Source organism: Cucurbita moschata, unplaced genomic scaffold (genome assembly GCF_002738365.1).
Source record: "Cucurbita moschata cultivar Rifu unplaced genomic scaffold, Cmos_1.0 Cmo_Scf00010, whole genome shotgun sequence".
Taxonomy (NCBI): domain Eukaryota; kingdom Viridiplantae; phylum Streptophyta; class Magnoliopsida; order Cucurbitales; family Cucurbitaceae; genus Cucurbita; species Cucurbita moschata.
The window spans coordinates 4,239,724-4,263,421 of record NW_019268526.1 but is presented as its reverse complement, the minus strand read 5'-3'; the positions used below and the strand labels follow the sequence as shown (position 1 = coordinate 4,263,421).

Here is a 23,698-nt window from a genome sequence, read left to right as displayed (position 1 = left end):
TTTTTTTTTTTTTTTTTTTTTATATTCGTTTTATGATCATTTATGTTGGTGACATTAGATTCGTATGCTCATTCTTTTCCTTCACACTCCTGACCTTCCGTAGTTTTTTTTCTCACATAGTTCATAATTGGATGCTGTTAAGTCTGATTTTTAGTCATTTTACATTTGTATATGATGGAATTGAATTATCTCTTAGGTTAATCTTATTAATATTTTCAAGAGATTATTGCCTTTTCCTTTTTAATTCATTCTAGAGATTATTACCTTCAGTTATCTGACCGAAAGAAAGATTCTCAATGGGGTATCATTTGTTGTACCGGCTGGAAAGAGTGTGGCAATTGTTGGTACCAGTGGCAGCGGTAAAGAATACTATTTTTGGGTTTTATTTACCCTTACATGCTGCTAGATTATTGTTTAAGAACATTTGTTTGTTGTTGACATTTCCTTCTCTAATATGGTGCAGCTTATGAGTTTCTATTTTTTATCTTCAATGTTCTCTTCCCACTTCCCCCCTGGGTGTGCCAATTCCATATATTGACATTTTCTGTTGTTCTCGACCAAGAATTTTGGTTTCATTTCATCAATGAATTGCTCTAGGCATGCTTTGAAACGGTTAGGTGTAAAGTATGATGCACTGAACATGATCAATGGCCAGAGTGGAAGGAATTCCTCAAGAGTTTGGAATTTTGAAAAAGTGATTTGTATAGTTCCCTCCTGCCCAAACCAGAGTTGGGTTCTTCTTCTTTTTTTATTTTATTTTATTTTTGTAAATAAATAATTTTAATAATCTTTTTTAAATAGAGAACAAATCAGTCAATTTCAGCCATAAATAGGTAAGAATCATTTTGGCTGAGCAAGCTCCTCCCCTTAGCAATTGTTTTGGAAAGGAAAGTATACTAAGAAAGAGACGGTCCTTCTCTCATGTTACATCAATAGTATGGTTTAGTAAAAAGGAAAAATCCTTTGTTCTCTTTCCTAGGCTTTTGGCTAATGTATGGCCTTGGTTTCTTATTTTCTCCAATGATGCAAATAAAACGGTAGCCACCCTTTGGGATAGCATCACAGGCTCTCGGAATCTCTTGTTTAGAAGGGAAATAAAAGATTAATTGGAATATTGGCTAATTCTGACCAGAAAAATCGAGGGGATTAGTCTTAGACCTTGTACAGACCCTTGGAGGTCAGGTGGCCCCTTGACCCAACATGTAACTTTTCCTCAAATCTCTCCACCATTTTTTGGCTACCAAAAACCCCGCCATCCACCAAAACCTCATCTACGTGATCGGGAGAGGTGAATATCTCAGAAGAGTTAAAATCTTCCTTTGGGAGGTGGTTATGGGAAAAGTTAATAATATGGATTACATGGAAAAGAAAAAAGGTTCTCTTCCACTGCTCTTGCCCCATAGTTTGCTTCTTTTCAAGTGGAATAGTGAAACAGATGAGCACATCTTTGTTGCCACTGTTTTTTTGGGATGCCCTCCTCCAGGCCTTCGGTTGGACCACCCCATGCAAAAACACATATTCATCAGCCAACATACTATGATGGTAGGCCGGTGGCTCATACTTTTTAGCAGGTGAATTCCAAATGGATGAAGAGGATCAGAAGCTTCCCATGGATCACATGGGTAGAGAGAAATAATAGAACTTGAATGAAAAAGGAGAGAAATGACTCACAATTATATGATCTTATTTTGCAAATGGCAGCGACTTGGTGCGAACTTGGAATTTCTGTTGGAACTAGTCTTTTAGTGATACTGTACTAAATAGGATGGATTTTTGTAACCCCATTAGCTTTTTGTCAATTTTATTACATATTAAAAAAAGGTGGCGGTCTATGATAACGGTGAATAGTTTACCTTCATTAAAGATGTGGCATTATGCATTCTAACCTTTAAAAGATAGGCTCCAATTCTCCTAAAGCCTGATTTTATAAAAAAATTTCCATACGTGTTTAATAACCAAATTTAAATCTGATATATAACTTTTTTTACTTAATGCTTGCAGCGTCATTGATGTAGTTAAATTGGTATCTCCATACAGGCAAGTCAACTATTCTTCGCTTGCTCTTCAGATTCTTTGACATCCATTCAGGAAGTGTAAGAGCCTTCATCCTATGTTTTAAGATATTGGAATGACATTTGGTTTGTTTACAACTCAATGGAGTTTTATCAGCATTCTTAGATAAAATATGAACTATTCTCGTTCATGCATCGACTCCATTGTACAAAATTATTTTATTATTGGTTAATTTACAAATCCATCCCGTGCTTCATATTGTTTGTGCATATTGGAGCTTGGAAGGAAAGCCTTTCAAGTTATTTAAAAAAAAAAAAAAAAACGAGATAGGGCTGTATGTAACTGAAATGCACGTTGTTATGAATAATGATTGATGATTTTTCTATGACATTATTATTATTATTCACAAAATAATAAATGTGCAGCGCAAGAGTTACACATTTTGAAGAAGAGTTTCTAATAACAACTGAATATATTGTTTGGAGAATCATTGGTGCTTGATTTACTTCTGAAGTTCTGAGGAGAATAAGAATTTCTCATTTACTTCAATGAGCCGTAAATTTGTTACCAATATTAGGTCGCATCATCTCAAGTGCTTCAGTGGCTTAGAGCCTGATTCAATGAACGAGAATCTTTATTTTCTGTTGGTTGTCTCTAACATTATGCACCCCTGCGATGGGATTCATGTTCTGCTATTTATTATGTTTTGATAATTACAGTTTGTGTTTTTGGATTATGGTGGTGTCAGCTGGTAAATGCCATTGATCTCCTCTTCTAACATGTCTTTCCAGATTAAAATAGATGGTCAAGATGTAAGGGATGTGACTCTTGATAGCTTACGGAAATTTGTTGGTGTTGTGCCACAAGATCTGGTAAGCTAAAAAATTGTCACCTTGGTTTTACAATGATTAGTTTTACTCTACAACCTATAAGATTTGCATATCTCCACAGGTCCTTTTCAATGATACAATTTTCCATAACATTCATTATGGTCGTCTTTCAGCTACCGAGGAGGAGGTATATCCTGAAGTTGTATGACATTTTCATATTCTCACCTGTGAGACACTTCTCTTATAGCTTTTCCCCTCAGGTTTATGATGCAGCTCAACGTGCTGCTATTCATGATACTATCATGAACTTTCCTGACAAATATTCTACAGTTGTGGGTGAAAGGGGGCTCAAGGTGAGATCTTATTGCTGTTGACAAATACAGAATGTATTGCATTCATGTATTTTAATGGGTAGTATCTATGCACCCTTCGGTACCAGAAGAGCACTGAATTTTTTAATGTTTAACTTGATTTCTCTTGCTTTAAATATGTGCAATTCACAGATGTATATGGTTGCATGCTGTTATAAACTAAACAAACTACGAAGCACAAAAGTGTCTACATCCGGATACACTTAAAACATGTGTCTGACACGTTAAAAAACGTATATGAAAGAATTTTTCTTTTCCAGTTTCGAACATGACTCTGATATGGCTAGAAAACACGGCTTGTGCACGACTCTAGGAAATATTTATACCTAAAAATTAGGAAAAAAATTGACATTCTCTTATAGATTGAATCTTTATATATTGGTGAATCCTAAAGTATTAGGATAACATCTTCACCCTCTAGTCATACTGAACTAATCTTTTTATCTTTGAAGATTTCAAATATTATTAGTTGGACTTAACTTCGAATGTTTTAGTGAAGTCTATTTTATTTTTATGCTAAATTTACATGCTCTATCTATAAAGAAGTAAATATAGACACATTTTATATTAAAAAAAACATGTTCCCAACATGTCCATGTCTTACTTTTTAAGAAATTGACATGTTGTCATATCTGTGTCTTGTCGTGTCTCGTATTCATGCTTCATAGTAAACAAAAAAAATCTTTACTAAAATTTTCCTTCACGTGTAGAATGTTCCATCCGTAACATTTTGGCCACAAGAGCTCCCAACCCTCTTTTTTCCTTCTGATTAAAGCTTTCACACAGTTCCTGATCTTCAATTGGTTGTGATGTCTCTGCAGTTAAGTGGTGGCGAGAAGCAAAGAGTGGCTTTAGCTCGAGCATTCTTGAAAGCACCTTCTATTCTGTAAGGATCCATTCTTCTTTCCTTTTTGTGCTAATCTGCAACTAATTAAAAAAACTATTTCTCCTTTCATTACATGGTTTTATATTCCGTCTTAATGGGAAAAATATATATACTAGTGAAATGAAGTAGCTGCACGTACTGTTTTTGCTGAAAGCATGCTGTTTTTTTTTTTTTTTTTTCTTTGTGGGTCTTAGTTATACTTTTATTACAAAGTGATTTGTAAGATGTTTATTGGTTATAGGAAATATTACACTTTTGGTCTCTGGTCTCTAAGGTTTAGGTTAGCTTATATTTGGGTCCCGGAGTTTTCAAACTCATCAATTTTATCTATGATGTTTGCATCTAGTTACATTTTGGTCCCTTTGTCAGTTTTTCCGTTAATTTCTATATGAAAGCTGACGTGACACCTATTTTTATTAAATTTTAGTTATTAAAATAAAACATTTATCTTATCTTTTTTCTTTTCTTTCTCTCCCCCTTCCATCTCTTCTTTCACCATTAATGGCAGAGGGGTTGCCCTCGCCCGTCGGCCTTGACTGAGACGGCGACAGCAAAAAAAATTTTTTTTTAATAAAAATAGGTTCCACATCAGCTTTATATTTGTAACATGTAATCTGTCTCCTTTCCTTTATACTTATGACATGTAATGTCAACCTTTTATTCTCAGGCTATGTGATGAGGCTACTAGTGCACTCGACAGCACAACGGAGGCTGAAATTTTGAATGCTTTGAAGTCGCTTGCAAATAATAGAACCTCGATCTTCATTGCTCATAGGCTTACTACTGCCATGCAGTGTGATGAGGTTAGTAGCTGCATTTGTTTAACGCAATTTCTTCTTGAACAATTGCATATGGAATCTTCAGAACTGTTGAACTTCCATTCCTCTCAACCGAAAATTTAACTTCTCACTTTTGGAGCCTGATTGGAACGGTTTTTCAAGTTCTTAAAACATTTTTAAGCCTTTGAAAAGTAATGTCAACCTTGTCAACTTCTCCCTACCCGATAGTTATATGTATGCAGTAAGCCGTTGTTGTTGCCTTTTGCTTACCTTCCCATATAACACCAATTTCAATTTCTCAAATCTTGCTTTCAAAATTCTCTTTCGAAATCTCTCTGCCCTCGTTCTCTAAAACTTTCTTCCTGAATCGAGGCCAAAGGCTCGAGCTTACGTCGCTTGGCCATATGCAACGTAAGAACGAATAGACTTAACTCACTTGTTGCTGAGAAGTAAGTGCCGCACAATCGCAAGTCCGCTGCCATCAAAGTGCGATTGTGACAAGACTTGTCAACCCCAACGAATATGACATTATTTGTTACAAATCCTTCATTAACCAAAATTATACGAATTTGTCGGCAATCCCTTATTAGTGAAAACTCTCTGTAATCTGCAGATTATAGTTTTAGAGAACGGGAAGGTGGTTGAACAAGGACCCCATGAAGTTCTCTTGTCAAAGGTAGGAAGATATGCGCAGCTGTGGAGCCAGCAAAATAATACCATTGATGCGCTTGATTCTGCAGTTAAACTGGAAGCGCAATAAAAGAGGTACTGATTAAGATCATTCAAAATAATAGCCCCCACCAATAGTTTATAATCTGTGTAATGGATTATAATGGATTATATAGGCCCTTGATTTTTCTTGTATACCATATTATATACTTTGATTTCTTTTAAAGTACTTTTTCATCCATTCAAAATGAGTTTAATTTAAGAGTCTTGTGTCTTAGATTCGATGTGAATATTATTTCCTTCATGTTTGTTCTCACAATTTTGGCTACCATAACTATTAAAACTTAGGAGCCAAAAAAATCATATGAAATTGTATAAGAGTGACTTAAAATAAAAAATTGAGACCCGGACACCGACACTCCCGCACCAACATCAGTTTTCATTAGATATTCTATCAGATTCGTGCTTAGATAGTTATTTTGAAATTTCTAAAAAAAAAGAAGCTCATAATGTAATTTTTAGAAGAACATACATATTTTGTGATTGATAATTGTTTCTTCTCATTTAGAGGCTCTAAGCAGCCAATTATAAAGGGAAGTGAACAGTGATAGGCGGCTATTGAGATTAAAAGGCATTGGGCAATTTGGGTCCTTAGTTTTGGAATTATTGGTCCCTTTAAATCTGTTTGGTAAACAAACAATGGACCCACCAAATCCACTCCCATAGTTTTGCCTTCGGCGTATTAACTAACCCATTTTCCACTCTTTTTAATATTCAATTATTCAATCCCCAATACCTTTATTTCGTGTCACCACACCTCTCTCTCTCTCTCTCTCCTTCCCTTGTAAGAGTTCACGCTATTTAATTTCTTTAGGGCATAGTACTTTTTATGCATTAAAATATGTCACTTTCAAAATTCAAATTCTCTTTACTAGATAGTGATTATCACTATGTTTATTTACGAATCATTTAATAACAAAGAAGTTCACGACCCATGTGCCTTTTACCTCCACGTGGTATTGTTTCGTCAGGCTTTCGCTTATGGCAAAAAATTCTCCACTGCTGTCTCTCATAGGAGTCTGAGTCATGTCTCAGTCCCAGTATGGTTAATCATTCTCTCGAATCAGCTACTGATCATCGCTTTGTTAATCTTTTGCCTCACCAACTAGCTAATCGACATGAACCCTCCTTGGGTGGAATCCTCTTTTTGCTCCTCAGTTTACAGGGTATCAGCCACGGTTTCTAACGGTTGTTTCCCTCTCAAAAAATAAAGGTAATTATTTTCACCAATATATTAAAAAACATTTGTAATTCTTATACATGGAGAGCTTATGGACAAAAATGAGGATTTCAACGGCTTTTGCCATTGATGATCAATATTCACAAGAGCAAGACGATATCTTATAATGTTCAAACTTCTTTCTTTGTGAACTCGGAGAGGAAAAGGTGATCGATTTCTTCTTTTCTTCTGGCCTGATTGTTCGTTTATTTGTTGATTCAATTATCATTTGTTTCATTTCTGCCATTAAACAGGTTTTTTAGGGAGTAAATCATGGATTCTAACTTTGATCAATTTTTTTCTAGCCAGGACTTCAAGCATCTCAAGCTCAAGCTTTTACTTTACGTCCGAGACCGTTGTGAATTTAAACTTAAAAAGTAATTATTGCCTATTTTGAATTTAAAACTTTGTTTGAACTAAAAAGAAAAAGAAAAAAAAAAGAAGGAAAAAAGGATAATTTTCCTTATCACACTCCCTAAACTTGTTATTTATAATTAATTTCAGCCACATCACAAATTTCACCTAATTTTTAATATAATAGATTTATCATCATTTTATTATTTAATTCGCAACCTCGTTGAATATTAATGGACATTCCATGCTGTTCGGAACCTTCCCCACTTAGTAAATGACGTCAACCAAGAAATAGTCCAAGTCCAGCTCCAACTCCCCGAAATCTTCTTCGCCGCCGTACTGCCTCCGCGCCGCCGGCAAGCTAGCCGTCGCCATGGCAAATTCGAATTCATCGATCTCTCCACAATAAAGCATCTCATCTATCGGAGTAAACACGCCGTCGTAATAGAGTACTGACGCCGGCGACCAAACCGCCGTCGTTTTGGGCGAGTCTAAGCCGTCCTCCTGCTTGTTACCCCCGTCGGCCGCCGTTGTAACTGCCCCATCACTGGAGAAGTTCGTTATGGCGTTTGGGCCCTGGAGTTCCAAAGCAGCTCGGTCGTAAACCGCCGCCGCCTCTTCCGCCGTATCAAAGGTTCCAAGCCATATCCGCTTTCGGCGAATCGGATCCCGGATTTCCGCCGCCCAACGGCCCCAAGCCCTCTGTCTGACTCCTCTGAACTTCTTCCGGCAAGATGATTTGGACCTACGTGATCTACGATTCCGCTTCTTGCTGATCTCCGAAACAGGGGACTCTGCTGAAGAACCATCAAGAACAGAGTAACGATTAATTGTGATCTCTCTTACTTGTCTTCTAACTCCCGTTCTTGATCCCAAAATCAATTCATCTTCACTGGACGAATCGGTGGCGTCGGCGTCTGTGACGATGATCCTTACAAGCTTTTGCTCCAGCTTTGCAGAGTCCCCGGAAGCAGCCGGTTTCCGGCGGCAGTTAGCTCTGTCCCCCGACAAAGAAGCCATGTCCGCCGCCGACATGTTAGATCTGAAAAAACACTCACTCTAACAAGTCTGAGAAGCTTTTTGGTTAAGATCAGAATTCACAAGTGGGCAGATACAGAACAGAGTCACAAAGCATGAAGAAGCTCAATCAATCAGTAAAATCAGCAAAACAAGGAAGAAGAAGGATCAAACGCAAGAACATCATCGAAATTAGCTTCACAAAAGACACCAAAATGAACAAGAAACGGAGAAGATTGAAGGATCAGCCACCAAGAATCCCCTTTCACTTCAGAAACCAAAGTCAGGAGAAGGAGAAGAAGAAGAATATGCAGAGACAATGAAAAGGGAAGACTTGGGAGTGGAAAACACAAGTCTAAGCAAGAAGATTGAAGGCAGATATATAGGAATATTAGTGCAAAAAATCAAAGAATGTTCAAATTATACATGTTTATTTGGTGGGATTTCTTCCAAAGAGAATTGGCCACGTTGTTAGGAGACTGTACACCAGCGAGGCAAGTTGAGAGAAATTTACATTCGGAGACAACAAGACTTGATATTTTGGCTTCTCCCATTTCCCACTAGAAGCTAAAAGAGTCAGGGTGGGCTCTCATATTGACTCAGATCTACGAGTAAAACTCAAAGATTATGTGCTTAGATGCTTCTGTGCAGTGAAATCATATTTGTATTCTACTAATAATAGAGATTTGGTGAAGGAATTGAAGAAAAGAATGAATGATGCTAAAGAGATCCATTTAGATCAATAATAGTAGTGACTGAAAGAAGCTCTTTGTCACAACTTCGATATTTGACCCTTTTCATAAATAAAGGGACACATTGGTACTCAATGATTCATTCCCAATAATATGCTTTCCCATCGAGCCTAAATTCTTATGGAGTATGAATTTTCATGTGAGACCCCACGTTTGAAGAGAGGAACGAATACCAACAAGAACGTTGAGCCTCGAAGGAGGAACTAGTGCTAGCAAAGACACTGGGCCCCGAAGGAGGTAGATTGTGAGATCCCACGTGAGTTGAAGAGGGAAACAAACTCTTATTTATAAGAGTGGAAATCTCTCCCTAGCAAACACGTTTTAAAACTGAGGAGAAGCCCGAAGGAAAGTCCAAAGTGGTTGGCAACAGTTAAAAGCTTATCAGTCCTCTGTTGGCAAGATCTGTTGTGAAATATCTCCTACATTCTAAGATTTGTATCAAAAGGTTGGTTAAGTTCATCGTTTAATCATCATCCTAATAATCCAACCCTTGGATCCATATTGATCCAAGCGGAACAGGACAGGACAATCAAACAGCTTTCCAACTCATAACAAATATGAAAACCAATCATTTGACAATAAGTTAAAAGGACTTCCATTATATAATTTCTTCAAATCGATATTCACAATGAAAGTTGAATCCCTTACAAAAACTTTAAGTCTTACGAATACAGAGGCTTTCATTCCTTCAAGTTCATAGAAGTAAGATTCAAGGCGCTTCTTCTATCTTCTATCTTCTAAGAGCTGAGATGGGTTTAGATGTAGAAACTATCCCATAGCATACTTTTGAGTCCAGCTGCGTGCAGTACCTTCATACTTGGCTCTATCAGTCTTGTACATGTGAGCAATTTCAGGGACGAGGGGATCATCGGGGTTGGGATCCGTTAACAGAGAGCATATGGACAACAGCACCTGAAGTATATTTGGTTCGAGTTAAAGTACTATAAGATTCTAACTTCAAATGGATTGATATAAAAACAGCTAATTTACAGAAGGCATAGCAATAAGGATGCATAAAATTTTCCCGCTTGAATCAATAAGGATGCAAGGTTGCTTTCCGAGGTTTCTAATCATGTGATCGATTCAAAGAGATGACATTTCACCGCTTAACAGGGAGAAGTACTAATCGAGATAAACTTAGAATCTTTCTCTAGCTAATATTTCTATGAACATTTCTTACTACCAGCTGAAATCCTTGATGAAAAAATATTCAAACACTAAGAGTTGGGACATTCTGACAACAAAGGTGGATAATTATCAAGTATCAAGGAATTTCTGAAATTATGTAACAATTCAAAAGGAGAATCGTTTGAGGCCCTAAGCCCACTGCCAGGAGATATTGTCCTCTTTGGGTTTTCTCTCAAAGTTTTTAAAATGCATCTGCTAGAGAGAAGTTTTCACACAAGAATGTTTCGTTCTCATCCCCAACCTATGTGAGATCTCACAATCCACCACCCTTTAAGGCCCAGTGTCCTCTTTGGCACTCGTTCCCTTCTCCAATCGATGTGGAACCCCTCAATCCACCCCTTCAGGGCTCAAAGTCCTTACTAGCACACTGCCTCATGTCCACCCCCTTTGGGGCTCAGCTTTCCTCGCTCGCAAATATTGTCTTCTTTGGACTTCCCCTCAAAGTTTTTAAAACGTGTCTGCTAAAGAGAGGTTTCCACACCCTTATGAAGAAAGTTTCGTTCTCCTTCCCAACCGATGTGGGATTTCACAATCCACCCCCTTTGGGACCTAACGTCATGACTAGCACTCGCTCCCTTCTCCAATCGATGACCCTCAGAGTGATCCAGACCCCACTCAATACTCCTAGCCTCCACCTAAAACACGATGCTAATGGGAAATTTACCAACACAACTATCAAAGAGTGGATCTGTAATTCAGAATAGTCAAAGATCTCAATAAAATTGAAAACAAGAACATCTCATCTCTACGTATTGCAAAAAAACCACACAGAATATCAATTTCAAGGCCATTCAGTCAGACTTCACAGTTCCAAGAAAACGGAGAATAAATATATGACTCTTACGATAGAGCATATAGCCAATTGGTGGCAGTAAAACAAAGTAACAGATAGTTTACAGAAAAAACAGAGGACATGTGCAAACACCATTAATCAATAGAAACTAGTTTAGTTGGTTCGTTTCAAGAGACTGTAAATTCAAACCTTAGAAATAGTTAGCGCAGGGCTCCACTGTTCTTTAAGAATGTCCAGACATATGCTTCCATTGCTATTAATGTTTGGGTGGAACACCTTAGTCCTAAAAGCAACCTGCGAGGTTTAAAGGGTTCAGTTTTTGGGAATCATAGACCGGTTTACAATGACAGTGAGCATGAAACTATCAAAATCAAGAGCATCAAGCTCAGTGAAAACTCTCAATAAAACAATCCCGATATATTGCAGGCTGTCCGAGTAAGCAAGGAAATCGATTCATGGGCCATATCAGTACATAAGAGTGTAAGAAACAACAATAACAAATGCAAAGATTCAAACCAGAAAGGAGTTAACCTTTGGCGGCTTGAAAGGATAGTCCGGAGGGAAATGGATAGAAACTAAGAATACACCTCCTGAATATGGAGAATCAGCAGGTCCCATGATAGTTGCTTGCCAATGAAACATGTCTTCCGCCACAGGACCTAAGGAAAACCGTATGAAGACAAAAACCATATGAATTTCGAGGTTCTTTTTACAAAAATAAAGTCCTTGAGTAAGAAATTCACAGAAGAGAACCAAAAATAGGATGCCGCAGTAGAAACAAACATTCCACTTGCTCAATCATGAACAATAAAGATCAGATGTTCAGAGCAAAAACAAGAAGAAACCAGGTGAGCAGAGGGAAGGAAAGTTCATATACCAGCGCTGCAAGACGTAGGAGGATCCTTCTGTAAATCCTTGAGCTCTTTAAGAATACGTTTGGAAGCCATTGATTCCTCGAAAACAAACGCGAAATCTGAACTCCAAACACAAAATAGACCAAAATTTTCAATCAGAACAAAAGATTTCAGCTCACGCAGGCAATCAAACACAGCTAATAAACATTCAAAAGACCAAAAACAAAACAAAAAGAGAGAGAAATTCGCCGACCTTTGAACTAACTGCAGAAGAGATAGAGCGAGAGAGGAATACCTCGGGAGGTAGATCGACGGGAAAGGGTTTAGCTCTTATGAAGAGAGAAGCAGAGAAGCTACGGAGAAGACAGAATCTTGGCAGAATTATTAAATAATGACAGAGATATTAGACGCTTCTAGAATTTTTTCTATTTATTTATATAAAAAACAATTATAAATGTCGACGGCAGATAAGATGGTATGATATTGTCCATATAAGCTTTGATGGGTTTGGACTTCTCCAAAAGCCTCGTACTAATAGAGAGAGTATTCTTTGATTATAAATCCATGATCATTCCCTAAATTAGCCGATGTGGGACTTTCTTCCACCAACAATAGTAACTTGCATTATTTCAAGTTCTTGTAGAGCATATTGTTCCCAAGACCACTCTGGTTCGAGCACGGTCTAATTCATTTATGTATCTCCTGTACTCAAGTCTCACATCAAACGTCATAAGCTGAGTGGGCTAAAGATCGATGGGTGTCTTTGCATTCTCGACGAGAGAGCGACGCAGATGAGTATCAGATCCAATGAATTCAAATCAGATAGCAGTTTTGATCGGTTCACATTCAATCAATCCTAAAGAAACTTAAAGATCAGATGAACTCTACAAAGTACGAACGCATAGAAGCCAAAAGGTCTGGGGGTAATGTTGGAAAGAAAATGATTGAACTTAGCCTTCCTAATTTGCACAATTCTTCCTCAAATAATGAAAATAAAACACAATCTAAATGAATGAATTCATGGGGTCTGCACATTTGAGTCCTTCGATTTGTTCTCTTCGGACGATGGCCGGTTCTCCGAGTCAGATTGCCGGATTTCTTCGATCATTCTAACGACTTCGTCCATGCTCGGTCTCATGTCGGGCAACTTCGCTACACAAGTCATTGCTATTTGTAACATCTGCACCATCTCTTCTTCGATATTCTGGTACCTCATTAGCTCGACATCGAAAACCTCAGCTGTCCATTCCTCCCTCACAACAGACTGGACCCACCGAGGGAGATCGACCATATCGTCACGACGTGGTGATTGCAGGGGAGCTTTTCCAGTCAACATTTCGAGAAGAAGAACACCAAAGCTGTAAACATCTGACTTGTGTGTGTGTTTCCGAGCTTCGATCACCTCGGGCGCACGATAATCTGCAGTTCGAGAAGTTGGGACATTCATAAGAGGAGTAAGGCCAAAGTCGGAAACACAGGCATTCACATCTTGAGTTAGGAGAACGTTTGAGGCCTTGATATTTCCATGGGTGAATTTCGGACCGCCCACTGTATGGATATGAGCAATTCCCTTCGCCGTTGCAAGAGCGATCTTCACTCTCGAGTCCCAGTCGAGCGGAGTTCTTTCCCCTCCTCTGTTTCCTGCAATAAGAAATAGTCTCACATAATCATAGATATGCTGTGAACACTTCTAAAGATAGATTAGCCCAACTGGACTGTTCAACGTCCCACAAGGATTAGAAACAAATTTGTATTCCGTTCGACGTCGAAAATACCAACAAAACGAACTTTTGTGATCACTACAGTTGTTTTCAAAATGAAACTGAGCGAAAAGTACGAAAGAATTTAGGTAATAGCATCGGGGACGTAAAGGAAAACATACAACACTTTCCGAGTATCATTCTAAACTAGCATTTTCTATTAACTCCCCGTTTTAGCTAGACACAAGTTCACCTGTAAACCGAAAAAGTACACGAGGAGGACCTCGCATCGTGTTCAAAGGCATTCTTCCTCGATCATTCTCAGCAGAAGGCATGAGGAGGACCTTGATCGTTCGTTATGGGATTGCCAATTCGCTTAGTTTCTTTGGGATCACTCGAGAACCTCGCTTGGGATAGGGATGGTAGTTCGTTGTTCGAGGAGATGCTTCTAAATCCCCGGACAAGCTAGCTTCTTTGAGGAGTTTAAGGAAATGGTTAGGTTTAATGTCTGGTTTCTGTCACTTGGTCTTGTGTTTTTTTTTAGATTGGAGTCATTTTTCGTAACTATTCTTGAACTCCATTCGTTCGAGCTTGTACGCTCTTGTATTCTTTGATTTTTCTTAACGAAAGCTCGGTTTCTTACAAGTACATAAGTTGTCTGTACTTACACACAACAGCCTTTAAGTCGGTATAAAACTAAGGTAGAGAAAGAGATTATTGTAACGGAGAATTAACGAGTTTATAGAACGAAAATAAAGAGCACGTACCATGCAAAAGTGACGACAAGCTGCCTCCCGGGACGTAATCATAAACAAGGAGCTTTTCATCCTTTGAGTAATAATACGCTCGGAGTGGCATGACGTTCGGGTGCTGCGTGATCCTTCCCACAATCTCCATTTGTTGTTCAAACTCCCTCTTCCCCACCACCACTTCCTTCAACCTTTTCACGACAACAGTGGTAGGTTCCTCCAGAACAGCTTTATAAGCTGTTCCATAGCTGCCCTTTCCAAGCACTTCAGCTGAAGCTCTCAATAGATCTTCAAGATCGAAGTTAAACGAACAGCCTTCAAAAAACACCAGCTTGTTTTTCTCAGGCTCCTGCACGCCACTACCGAACTCCTCTTTCGGTTTTTCACTTCTCCCGCCACCCGATACCTTCCCTTTTCTCGTGCCGGAGCGTTCACCGTCCTTTTTCCTTAAACAACACAAAACCATAAAAAGAACTCCGAGGAATAGAAGGAAGAATCCACCAACTGCAATAGCAATGATAACTCCCATCTTCAGTTTTTTCGAGCTCTGCTTTTGAGAAATGGCAGGTGAAGATGGAGCATTAGGAGCTGGAGAAAGGTCTACAGAGCAAGCGTTTACAGGCGCTCCACATAATGAAGGATTTCCAATGAACGACGAACTCGGGAATGTATTCAAAGAAGTCGGAATAGAACCAACGAGATGGTTATAGCTTATATTGAAATGCTTGAGCTTCGGGAGGTCGATATCCGGTATAGAACCAGAAAGATTGTTGTTCTGAAGGTTCAATCCAGTTAGTTGTGTCAAATTTTGTATAGACTTTGGAATCTTCCCTTCTAATGAATTGAACGATAGGTCCAATACGTTAAGAGTAGGCGAAACGGAGGACGGAACACCACCAGAGAAGTTATTCCGTTGGAGAAAAAGATACTGAAGAGAAGGAAGTGAGGTGATATCGGACGGTATTTTTCCGCTAAGGAGATTGGAACGGAGACTAAGAACCTTGAGACCATGAAGTTTCCCTAGAGTGTTAGAAGGAATCGAACCAACAAGTCCGATCCCCGGTAACCGGAGGGTAACCACATGAGTTCCATCTTCACTGCAAGTAATGCCAACCCAAGTTGTGCATACAAAGGCAGTGTCGTTCCAGTTGAGGCTCCGTCGATGTGGAACCGAAGATGCAAAGTCAAGAAGAGCTTGCTTGTCGGATTCGAGGTCGGCAATGGCAAAGGGAAGTAGATTAACAATAACAAAAAACAAAGGAAACAACGATGCTGAATAGAACTTCATTTGGAATTAAGTAACATAGGATGCTTGAAGAACGTAACTGCAAAAGTGACAACAATGATCCCTTCTGGCCCTGTTGTTTACCTGCCACAAATTTGGTAAGTAGAGCTTATGCAAATTTTCAAGTTAAAGACGTAGACCGAACATAGCTCAATTAGTTAAGGCATACATCTCGACCAACGGGTTCGAGATTTAAATCTCCCATAAGTTCCTAGCAGTATTCTAGTTTCATAACGTAGAAAGTAAAGAACGAGGACATATTTTTCAGTCATTATCATGCCATTAGAGCCTACAAAATTGACAATCAGAAGAACATAATTTCCAACAAAAGGACAGGGATGTTCTTGTTTGAAACCCCAAAAACGGTGTTCAATCTTTTTCCAACTTAGCTCCATAAACAAATCTTGTGAAAGTAAACCTGAAAATCATCTTCAAGTATAATGCCAGCTCAAAAACATACAATTCGAACAAACAAATTCCCGACAAGAACACAGATCTATCATCTAAGTAACATCCAGATGCATAAACTCAGCGAAACTAGACAGAAATGGAGTAACAACATAACGACAAACAAGTGAAGTGAAAGAACCTGAGAACACTCAATCATCCAACGGCGTTACCAGAAGATGTAGCCACGGGTGAAATGAGCTGCGAAGAAGCTCAAGAGAAGGTCGCCATGGGAGGTGGAGCTGCGGCGGAGAGGATTTACAGTAAAATGTAGCAGTGAAGAAGCTTCACATCCCGCCGGAATGAAGGGATCTGAGGCAAAAAGAGGTTAAAATCGAGTGAAAGAGAGAGAATGAAGAGATTAATCGAAATGGGTTCGCAAAAAAGCAGAGAAAATGGCGATTAGAAAAGTGAAAGCACTCAAAATCACCGCTCCTTGGCTACTTTTTTTGGGGAGCAGGGAGGAATTGGTGTCATTTTCAAGAGTAAAGCAAGGAGAAAAGGAAGAAACCCACTATGATTCCATGGTGCTCACTGTGAAACTAAGCTGAGGTTCTCAATTAATTGTTCTTATTGTTCGTTCTTCAATCAACCCATCCATGTTCTATCATGCTTTTGCTTCCACATACTCAAATTTACAATTTTACCATAAAATTTTTAAAGGAATTAATAATTTAAAAAAAAAAAAGCAATTTATAATTTAATAATATAATTGTAATTAAGAAAAACATAAAGCTACAAAATAATGATTAACGTAAAACGCAGCCGTATCTTTTTTAAATTATATCTATTTTGTATTTATAAATGAAATATGGTAAAACGTGTACAAAACGACATCGTTTTTGTTTTAAATTTATTGATAAAAATAAGCAAAAATAATATCTTGTATTTTTTATGTTTCATTTTCTAGCTTTCAAACAATTTATTATTTAAAATAACTATTTATTTTTTAAGATTGAATTTAAACACACCACGTGCTTTTATGACCTTTGGTCTTAATATTTTAAATAATTAATTTATTAAAAATATCAATTAAATAATTTAATTTAAATTTTTTATTATTATCTATTTTATTGTTTTTTTTAACAACTAAGTCAAATGTGTTGGCATAGCACCAATGAGGATCCAATGTGGGATCCAAACTGTATTCTATTAATTCATTTACATGTAATTTTTTTGCAAATTCATCATGCAGTAATTTATAGATCAAATAATCAATATTTCTTAAAATGGTCATAAACTAACTTGAACGATTTTAACGATCATTTTATATGAAGTCATAGTTTATGTGAGGTCCACTTATCCAACAAAAGTACGATAACTTTTCATCGTTAGCACAGTGTTGTCTTTTAAAGTCACGAAAAATAACTCACGTTGCTACTGATTTAAAGAAATATGGTGAAGGTAATTTCTACAAGGTTGATAATAAATAATTGTTGTCTTTTTGAGCTAATACGTCATTAACAACCTTAACATGTCGTGTTTCTCAATCCTTATTTGATTGATTTGTTCATCTTGTTCGCCAAATACAGTGTTCTTAACTTTTTATTTTTTCCAAAAGAATGGAACTGATCATTTGAGAACCATTTTTTAAAAGTTTGGTATGATAATTATGTCAATTTTAAATATTAAAAAAAAAATTGTAGTCAAAACCACTATTTCTTCCAACTATGTTCAAATCTGTCCAAAAATAGAAATAGAAATGGAAATAGAAATATGAAGATTTGATCTTCGGATGGTATACAATAATTGTGCTTGACCTAGGTTTAGTACTCGAACTTCGTAAAAGAAAAGATAAAGTTCTTGCAATTATAACTCCCATTTTCTCACCTAAATCCTGCCACATTCAAACCTTCCAATCGCTCTTAACTTTTCACCGATTTAGGTCAATTTTCTCGGTATGTTCCCGGAAAATCTCTCTCATTCCCGATTTAATCCAACGGTATAGATCAAAATGTTGCCCTAAACTGCAAAAAGATCGATCGATTTCGATCCAACCACTCCCAGACGCATTCCTCGATTTCACCGATCGGATAGCCTCTCTGATCGCACCGCGTTTCTCGTTCGAATTACTCCAAATTTTGGTAGGAGAATCGGAATTTGGAGGTTGGAAACAACGAGGAAGTGGAATGTTTATGATTTAGGAATTAGCGAGAGCGTGAATCTGACATTTTTGACGCTGTGTGATGAATTAGGGCTTTCGATTGAAAGGACCACAGTGTATCGAAATTAATGCGTCTTCGAATTTCTCCCTTCCAGTCGGGCCGTTCAGCTTCGTGGATCTCAAGATGCTCGTCGCCTTCTATTCTCTCAGAAAACGAAATTTTAGCTTCAACTCCACTTTCAAGCGGCTTTGATTTTTGGGGCAGCTTCGATACTCAATTTACAGCTGGATCTGGAACCTTCTTTCCCCCCTTTGTTGGGTTTTTTTGGGATAAGAATATTTGTTTGCATTTATTGCTATTTATTATAGGAAAATACTCATTTATACCCTAATAATTCTATTAAAATTCAAAACCAATGCTACCTAGATTGTGAGTGTTCGAGACTTGTTCAACATTTCCCTCCTTAGCAACTCTTATAACTCCCTACGTCCCGATCCCTTCAACTTATAACTCCCTATGTCCCGATCAACTTATAACTCCCTATGTCCCGATCCCTTCAACTTATAACTCCCTATGTCCCGATGCCTTCAACTTATAACTCCGTGTTTAATAGTTGCTCGACGAAAAAATAGATATTTTCTAAGAAGAGCTCGATGATATTTTTGAATTTGATAAAAGTTATAGATAATATACTTTAGGAACAAAGGGAATCAGTTATAGATAATATACTTTAGGAACAAAGGGAATCAATTGACCTAAGTTCGAGCAATAAGTTTCAAATCACCTTGAAAAAATAACACGATGCGTTACTATTCCTACATTTTTAAATTTTACAAATTTAACCTTTAAAACTTTCATTTAATCGAGAAGGTCTACAGTTCAAGTCCAAACCCAGTAAACTGTAAGCAAGGATCATCATCAATTTCTTATTCTTTTTCGGAAGGTTTAAGGAAGGAAAGACCCGAGCGAAAACCTGGACTATTCTTCTTGAACGAGGTAAAGCAACTTCGCTCCCTAATTGAACTCGGGTTGATACAAAATTAAAATTTTAAAGGTTTATTAAACATAAAATTCAATTTTTTAAGACATTGAAAGTTGTGAATGACACAAAATTTAGAAATTTCAATTCATGGGGGAAAGTCCATTAAAATAAGCAAACCTGAAGGCTAAAGTATCTTCCTATGTCTGTGTATCTTTAAATAGTCTATGAGCCGTTTGAGTAGGGACAAGAAATCAACGAAGAGATAATTATAATGTTGACAGAACCTACACTTCATAAGAATTCTGGAACCATTCGTTCTTTAGGGGGCAGCTGAACTTACAGTTGAGGCAATCGCAATCCTACACCTAACGACCAATGGATAGGGTGGGCCATGCAACTTATGTTCCCCTTCGACTCCATGGGCTCAAATATAAAGAGAGATTTTGTTTGCATCATTCAGTGGAACTGAACCCAGCAGACAAGTTTGAGAATGTTCTATCTATCTATTGGTTGAGTAGTTAACCATCCTTTTCAATGCTTGGATAGATTGGAAAACAATTCAAGTTTTGAGCAATATCAGAGGCCAGCATTCCAAATGATGCGGAAATATAGAGTTCATGACAAGAAGTAATAGAGTGATACAAGAAAAATACCGTCCCACAGCTCTATTTGACCGGCAAATAAACTCGATCTATCAGTTGCTGTAACAGCGATCTCCCGAGTGAAGGAAAGGAACCTATAATTACGATCATATCGACAAAGACGATACTGAGATTTCACCTCCATCTCTGGGAATCATTTGTAGAATTCGAAGTCTGTGTCAGGCTTCTTCACATTGGTTCTGTAGCCCTTCTCGAAATCCTTTGGGAGTATAACATATCTGTTCTTACGAACCGCATGCATCCCAGCTTCTTGACAGATAGCAGCGATCTGCAGTTAGCCATCACGAATAATGATCAATGTCGAATGCAATAAAGATTAGGGGGAAAATGCTACAGAAAATGTGTTGTTGCCATCAAGGTTTAACAGTAGAAGGCAACTAAATTCTCCCACGCGATATGAATACTGTAACAGCATTCTCAACACTAAAGGAGGATAGAATTTCTTCAGGGGATGCTCCCAAGTATTCAAATTTTCAGAACAAAAGTCCTACGTTCTTCAAACCCTTCCCATATCAATTACCAACTCCAAACCCTGTTTTCTTTTTCCTAAACGCGTCTTGGGGGCGGGTGTGGTTCAGATTGGATGTGTAACGCCCCAAATCCACCGCTAGTAGATATTGTCCTCTTTGAGCTTCCCCTCAAGGCTTTAAAACGTGTCTGCCAGGGGAAGGTTTCCATACAGTTCTCCTCCCAACCAACGTGGGACATCACAATCCACCCCCCTCTGGGGTCCATGGCACTCTTTCCTTCCTCCCATCGATGTGGGACCGCCCCCAAATTCACCCACAGCGAGAAGGCTGGCACATAATCCGGTGTCTAGCTCTGATACCATTTGTAACGCCCCAGATCCACTGCTAGCAAATATTGTCCTCTTTGGACTTTCCCTTTCGGGCTTCCCCTCAAGGCTTTAAAACGCGTCTGCCGGGGGAAGGTTTCCACACCCTTATAAATGGTGGTTTGTTCTCCTCCCAACCAATGTGGGACATCACAGGATGTTACCTTATCACAGGATGCTACAAGGTAAGGAGACTAAAGAGACTAAAGAAGCAAACCAGACATGGGGCAATACAGTGTGTTTGCTGGTAATGGTATACTGTGCTTCAAAGAAAAATCTTCAGGCTTTTGTAACAAGTTTTAAGGAACATGAGACCAGAATAAATAGAAGAGTAATTCTTCGATATTGAGTTCTTGCACTGTGTTGTTTGCAAAAAGTGTATTCAAGAGATACAATCTAAAGGCTAGCCCCTCTATTTAAGAGGATTTAGTGACAGGCTAAGTATTTAAAAACTAAAGAATTCAGACAAAATTAACTAACTCACTACATCAGTTCTAATATACTTTCTTCCACTGATGATAACTAGGCATATACACATTTACTGTCGAAAAGGACATTTCGATGACTAACCTCAGCAGCACTGATTTTGTCTGGGCGAGAAACATAATCCTCTAGATCGACCTCATCACTCAAGTTCATTTTTGCAGTACAAACCTACATAAGGACAATAGAAGTCGTAAACTAAAATTGACATGTCATAAGCAGAAAAATGAAGATCTCATAGCATAAGTAACCAAAACTAAAGATGTCTATTTATTCCCCCGCCTAGAGTGAGCTGAAGAGAGAAAAAGGACAGAAACTAACTACAAATACATTAAGAAACCACGGCTGCTGTATGACAAGTAGGAAAAAACAAGAGAATTTAACTGAATTATGTACAGGATTTACCTGAAATACCAGCCTCTTTTGTCGGCGATCAGGTAAAGGGAATTCAATCTTTCGGTCAAGCCTTCCAGGACGTAGGAGGGCAGGATCCAATGTGTCAGCCCTATTGGTTGCCATGATGACCTTGACATTCACTGTCTGGTCGAACCCATCCATCTACCAAAAATAAAATTAAGTTTAAAACTAAATGAACCAGTAGTCATCAGAAAATTATTGATTAGCTAAATATAGCACTAAAAATTTCACTCTGAATTAGTTTCATGGGTACATTAGAGACCCATTGATCATCATAGCCTTGTGAAATTGGATCCACATTTTTATGAAAATTGTACCTGATTTAGAAGTTCCATGAGAATACGCTGGACTTCTCTATCAGCTCCTGTTTGAGCGTCAAATCGGGCTGTTGCTATGGCATCAACCTCATCAATAAAGATAATTGCAGGGGCATTTTCCTTAGCAAGGCGGAAAACATCCCGGACCATACGTGGACCCTGAAGTTCGAACAAGAAGAAAAAAGAAGCCAATCGCAAAAGAAGATCAACACCAGTAACTGTCCTTTCTATGCCTTAACACTATTGAAGACTAAGATCAAGAACACAGCTAAAGTAGTTTCAATGGCTAGTTTCCCGCAAACAACCAAGATTAAAGTGAGTAAAAGATCGTCATGGATTTTCTGTAGTAGAAGTAGTTAGAGAATGAACAAGTAAAGACGTTATGAAAGATATATAGGCAATTCCAAACTTACCTCACCCAAATACTTCTGAACAAATTCAGAACCAACAACTCTTATGAAGGCTGCGGTTGTATGATTAGCAACTGCCTTGGCAAGCATAGTTTTACCAGTTCCAGGGGGACCATAAAGCAAAACACCACGAGGAGGATCAATACCAATTTGTTTGTACAGTTCGTGGTGAGTAAGAGGTAACTCTACTGCCTCGCGAATTTCTTGCTTTTGAATATCACATCCGCCAATATCCTAAAATGATTTAAAAAAAAAAGACAGTAAGAAAATTTCCAGCATTGTTTGGGTTAAACGTTCCTCGAGGAAACAGAATATGAGGAAATATTAGCATAGAGTCGGATGTAATAAAGTCTAATCAGCTAAATCGAAGTCGGCAACCTCAAACTCGTGTTAAGAAATAAGGAATAAATAAGGTGAACATTGCCATAAAAGTCGAGACTATCTAACTCTGGAAAAAAATGCGTTCAAATAAAAAAATTTAAAACTACCTAGACGCCTTGTCACTATTGACGGGGGGAAAACTTAAGTGTTCAATTAAAAGTTCAATCCAAAATGTTCTGTTAAACGAATCCCTAAAAACCTTCAGAAAATCTCTCGTAAAGAATGACATCAATCTTTCCGGGAAAGGAAAATTTTCAATTAAAACAAGTGAACCAACAAGTGTTTATCAGATTTCATAAAGCTTTTCCGTTGTATGATCACCAATTGCTTTGAAGAACAACCTATGCTCCTTTCAATTTGAGCTTTCGAACAAGATGATATCCCAATTTAACGAGTTCAACCCAAAACAACAAGACTGGATTACACTTGAAGCCTAATTCCATTTCACAAAAGGATATATATACATAGATATAAGACAGACGAAATATGCAAATTCAAAAAACTTAGGAAGACAAAATTATGTAAAACTCACATTATAGGTCACGTCAGGCTTCTCCGACTGACTGAGCAGAGAAATGCTAGAGTCGGCCTCGGGAGGCAAGACGTCGACTAAGGCGTTAGAGTGACGGTGCAAAGCGACGGATGCCGAGGGTTTAAGAAGCTCACGATTAATAGTACTGAGAATCCTAACATAATAATTAGAACCGGTGGTGGATCCAACAATGCCATTATTCTGATCGACCATTTCCATGAATTGGCCAATTACCAAAGGCACCGACTGTATCCTTTTAACCTCTTCCTGCGCCCGTAGAAGCTCGCGCTTCAAGTTCTTCTGTTCATCCTTCACGTATTCTTCTTGAATGTCGATGAACTCCAACTGCCGCTGCAGCGATTTCAGACGGCTGTAGAGGTCATCCTCGTCGGAGGACTGTTCCGCCAAGCCTAGGAGATCAGATCTCGTCGACGGGAACGACGCCGGTGGCTCCAATGAGGATTTCGGGTCAAGAACCATAGCTGAGGCCGCCATTCTGGTTTTCGGATTCTTCCTTCTCCAAGCAGAAAGCAAAAGGCAGAGCGATGAGACACTAGAGTAAGGCTCAAGAAATTCGCGGCGAATAATACTCTTATTATTTATAATAT

The 23,698-nt window shown here is 38.2% G+C and overlaps 5 protein-coding genes across 9 annotated transcripts in view; 1 reads left to right on the top strand and 4 right to left on the bottom strand.

Moving 5' to 3' along the window:
* The window catches only part of LOC111448580 (ABC transporter B family member 25, mitochondrial), a 12,753-nt gene extending 6,929 nt beyond the window's left edge, over nucleotides 1-5,824 (top strand). The window contains exons 13-20 of the mRNA XM_023088262.1: nucleotides 271-359; nucleotides 2,038-2,093; nucleotides 2,805-2,885; nucleotides 2,965-3,030; nucleotides 3,104-3,196; nucleotides 4,036-4,100; nucleotides 4,768-4,903; nucleotides 5,493-5,824. Coding sequence (XP_022944030.1) covers nucleotides 271-359; nucleotides 2,038-2,093; nucleotides 2,805-2,885; nucleotides 2,965-3,030; nucleotides 3,104-3,196; nucleotides 4,036-4,100; nucleotides 4,768-4,903; nucleotides 5,493-5,639 — 733 coding nt within the window. The 3' untranslated portion in view covers nucleotides 5,640-5,824. The remainder of the gene's footprint in view (nucleotides 1-270; nucleotides 360-2,037; nucleotides 2,094-2,804; nucleotides 2,886-2,964; nucleotides 3,031-3,103; nucleotides 3,197-4,035; nucleotides 4,101-4,767; nucleotides 4,904-5,492) is intronic.
* Nucleotides 5,825-7,284: 1,460 nt separating this feature from the next.
* Nucleotides 7,285-9,413, bottom strand: LOC111448583 (ethylene-responsive transcription factor ERF069-like). Its single transcript, XM_023088268.1, has one exon. The coding sequence runs from the start codon at nucleotides 8,214-8,216 to the stop codon at nucleotides 7,449-7,451; it is 768 nt and encodes a 255-aa protein (XP_022944036.1). The 5' UTR covers nucleotides 8,217-9,413; the 3' UTR covers nucleotides 7,285-7,448.
* A 116-nt stretch (nucleotides 9,414-9,529) lies between these two features.
* Nucleotides 9,530-12,179, bottom strand: LOC111448584 (ubiquitin-conjugating enzyme E2 28). Of its 2 annotated transcripts, none has more exons than XM_023088271.1 (5): nucleotides 12,081-12,179; nucleotides 11,809-11,904; nucleotides 11,463-11,590; nucleotides 11,121-11,225; nucleotides 9,530-9,862 (listed from the first exon to the last, which is right to left on the bottom strand). In XM_023088271.1, exons 2-5 carry the CDS (start codon nucleotides 11,876-11,878, stop codon nucleotides 9,719-9,721), a joined length of 447 nt encoding a protein of 148 aa, XP_022944039.1. In that variant the 5' UTR covers nucleotides 11,879-11,904; nucleotides 12,081-12,179; the 3' UTR covers nucleotides 9,530-9,718. The 2 variants fall into 2 exon arrangements, with proteins under 2 accessions (XP_022944039.1, XP_022944038.1); XM_023088270.1 differs by having other exon boundaries at nucleotides 12,039-12,174.
* A 409-nt stretch (nucleotides 12,180-12,588) lies between these two features.
* LOC111448581 (probable inactive receptor kinase At5g58300) lies at nucleotides 12,589-16,552 on the bottom strand. Of its 3 annotated transcripts, none has more exons than XM_023088265.1 (4): nucleotides 16,482-16,552; nucleotides 16,109-16,278; nucleotides 14,253-15,603; nucleotides 12,589-13,426 (listed from the first exon to the last, which is right to left on the bottom strand). In XM_023088265.1, exons 3-4 carry the CDS (start codon nucleotides 15,520-15,522, stop codon nucleotides 12,804-12,806), a joined length of 1,893 nt encoding a protein of 630 aa, XP_022944033.1. In that variant the 5' UTR covers nucleotides 15,523-15,603; nucleotides 16,109-16,278; nucleotides 16,482-16,552; the 3' UTR covers nucleotides 12,589-12,803. The 3 variants fall into 3 exon arrangements, with proteins under 3 accessions (XP_022944033.1, XP_022944032.1, XP_022944031.1); XM_023088264.1 differs by having other exon boundaries at nucleotides 16,397-16,550; XM_023088263.1 differs by having other exon boundaries at nucleotides 14,253-15,601; nucleotides 16,137-16,546.
* A 2,886-nt stretch (nucleotides 16,553-19,438) lies between these two features.
* Nucleotides 19,439-23,651, bottom strand: LOC111448582 (26S proteasome regulatory subunit 6B homolog). Of its 2 annotated transcripts, XM_023088267.1 has the most exons (7): nucleotides 23,091-23,651; nucleotides 22,181-22,411; nucleotides 21,768-21,926; nucleotides 21,439-21,591; nucleotides 21,121-21,204; nucleotides 19,835-19,983; nucleotides 19,439-19,728 (listed from the first exon to the last, which is right to left on the bottom strand). In XM_023088267.1, the coding sequence occupies exons 1-6, from the start codon at nucleotides 23,583-23,585 to the stop codon at nucleotides 19,849-19,851; spliced, it is 1,257 nt and encodes a 418-aa protein (XP_022944035.1). In that variant the 5' UTR covers nucleotides 23,586-23,651; the 3' UTR covers nucleotides 19,439-19,728; nucleotides 19,835-19,848. The 2 variants fall into 2 exon arrangements, with proteins under 2 accessions (XP_022944035.1, XP_022944034.1); XM_023088266.1 differs by having other exon boundaries at nucleotides 19,439-19,983.
* Between the last annotated feature and the right edge of the window lie 47 nt (nucleotides 23,652-23,698).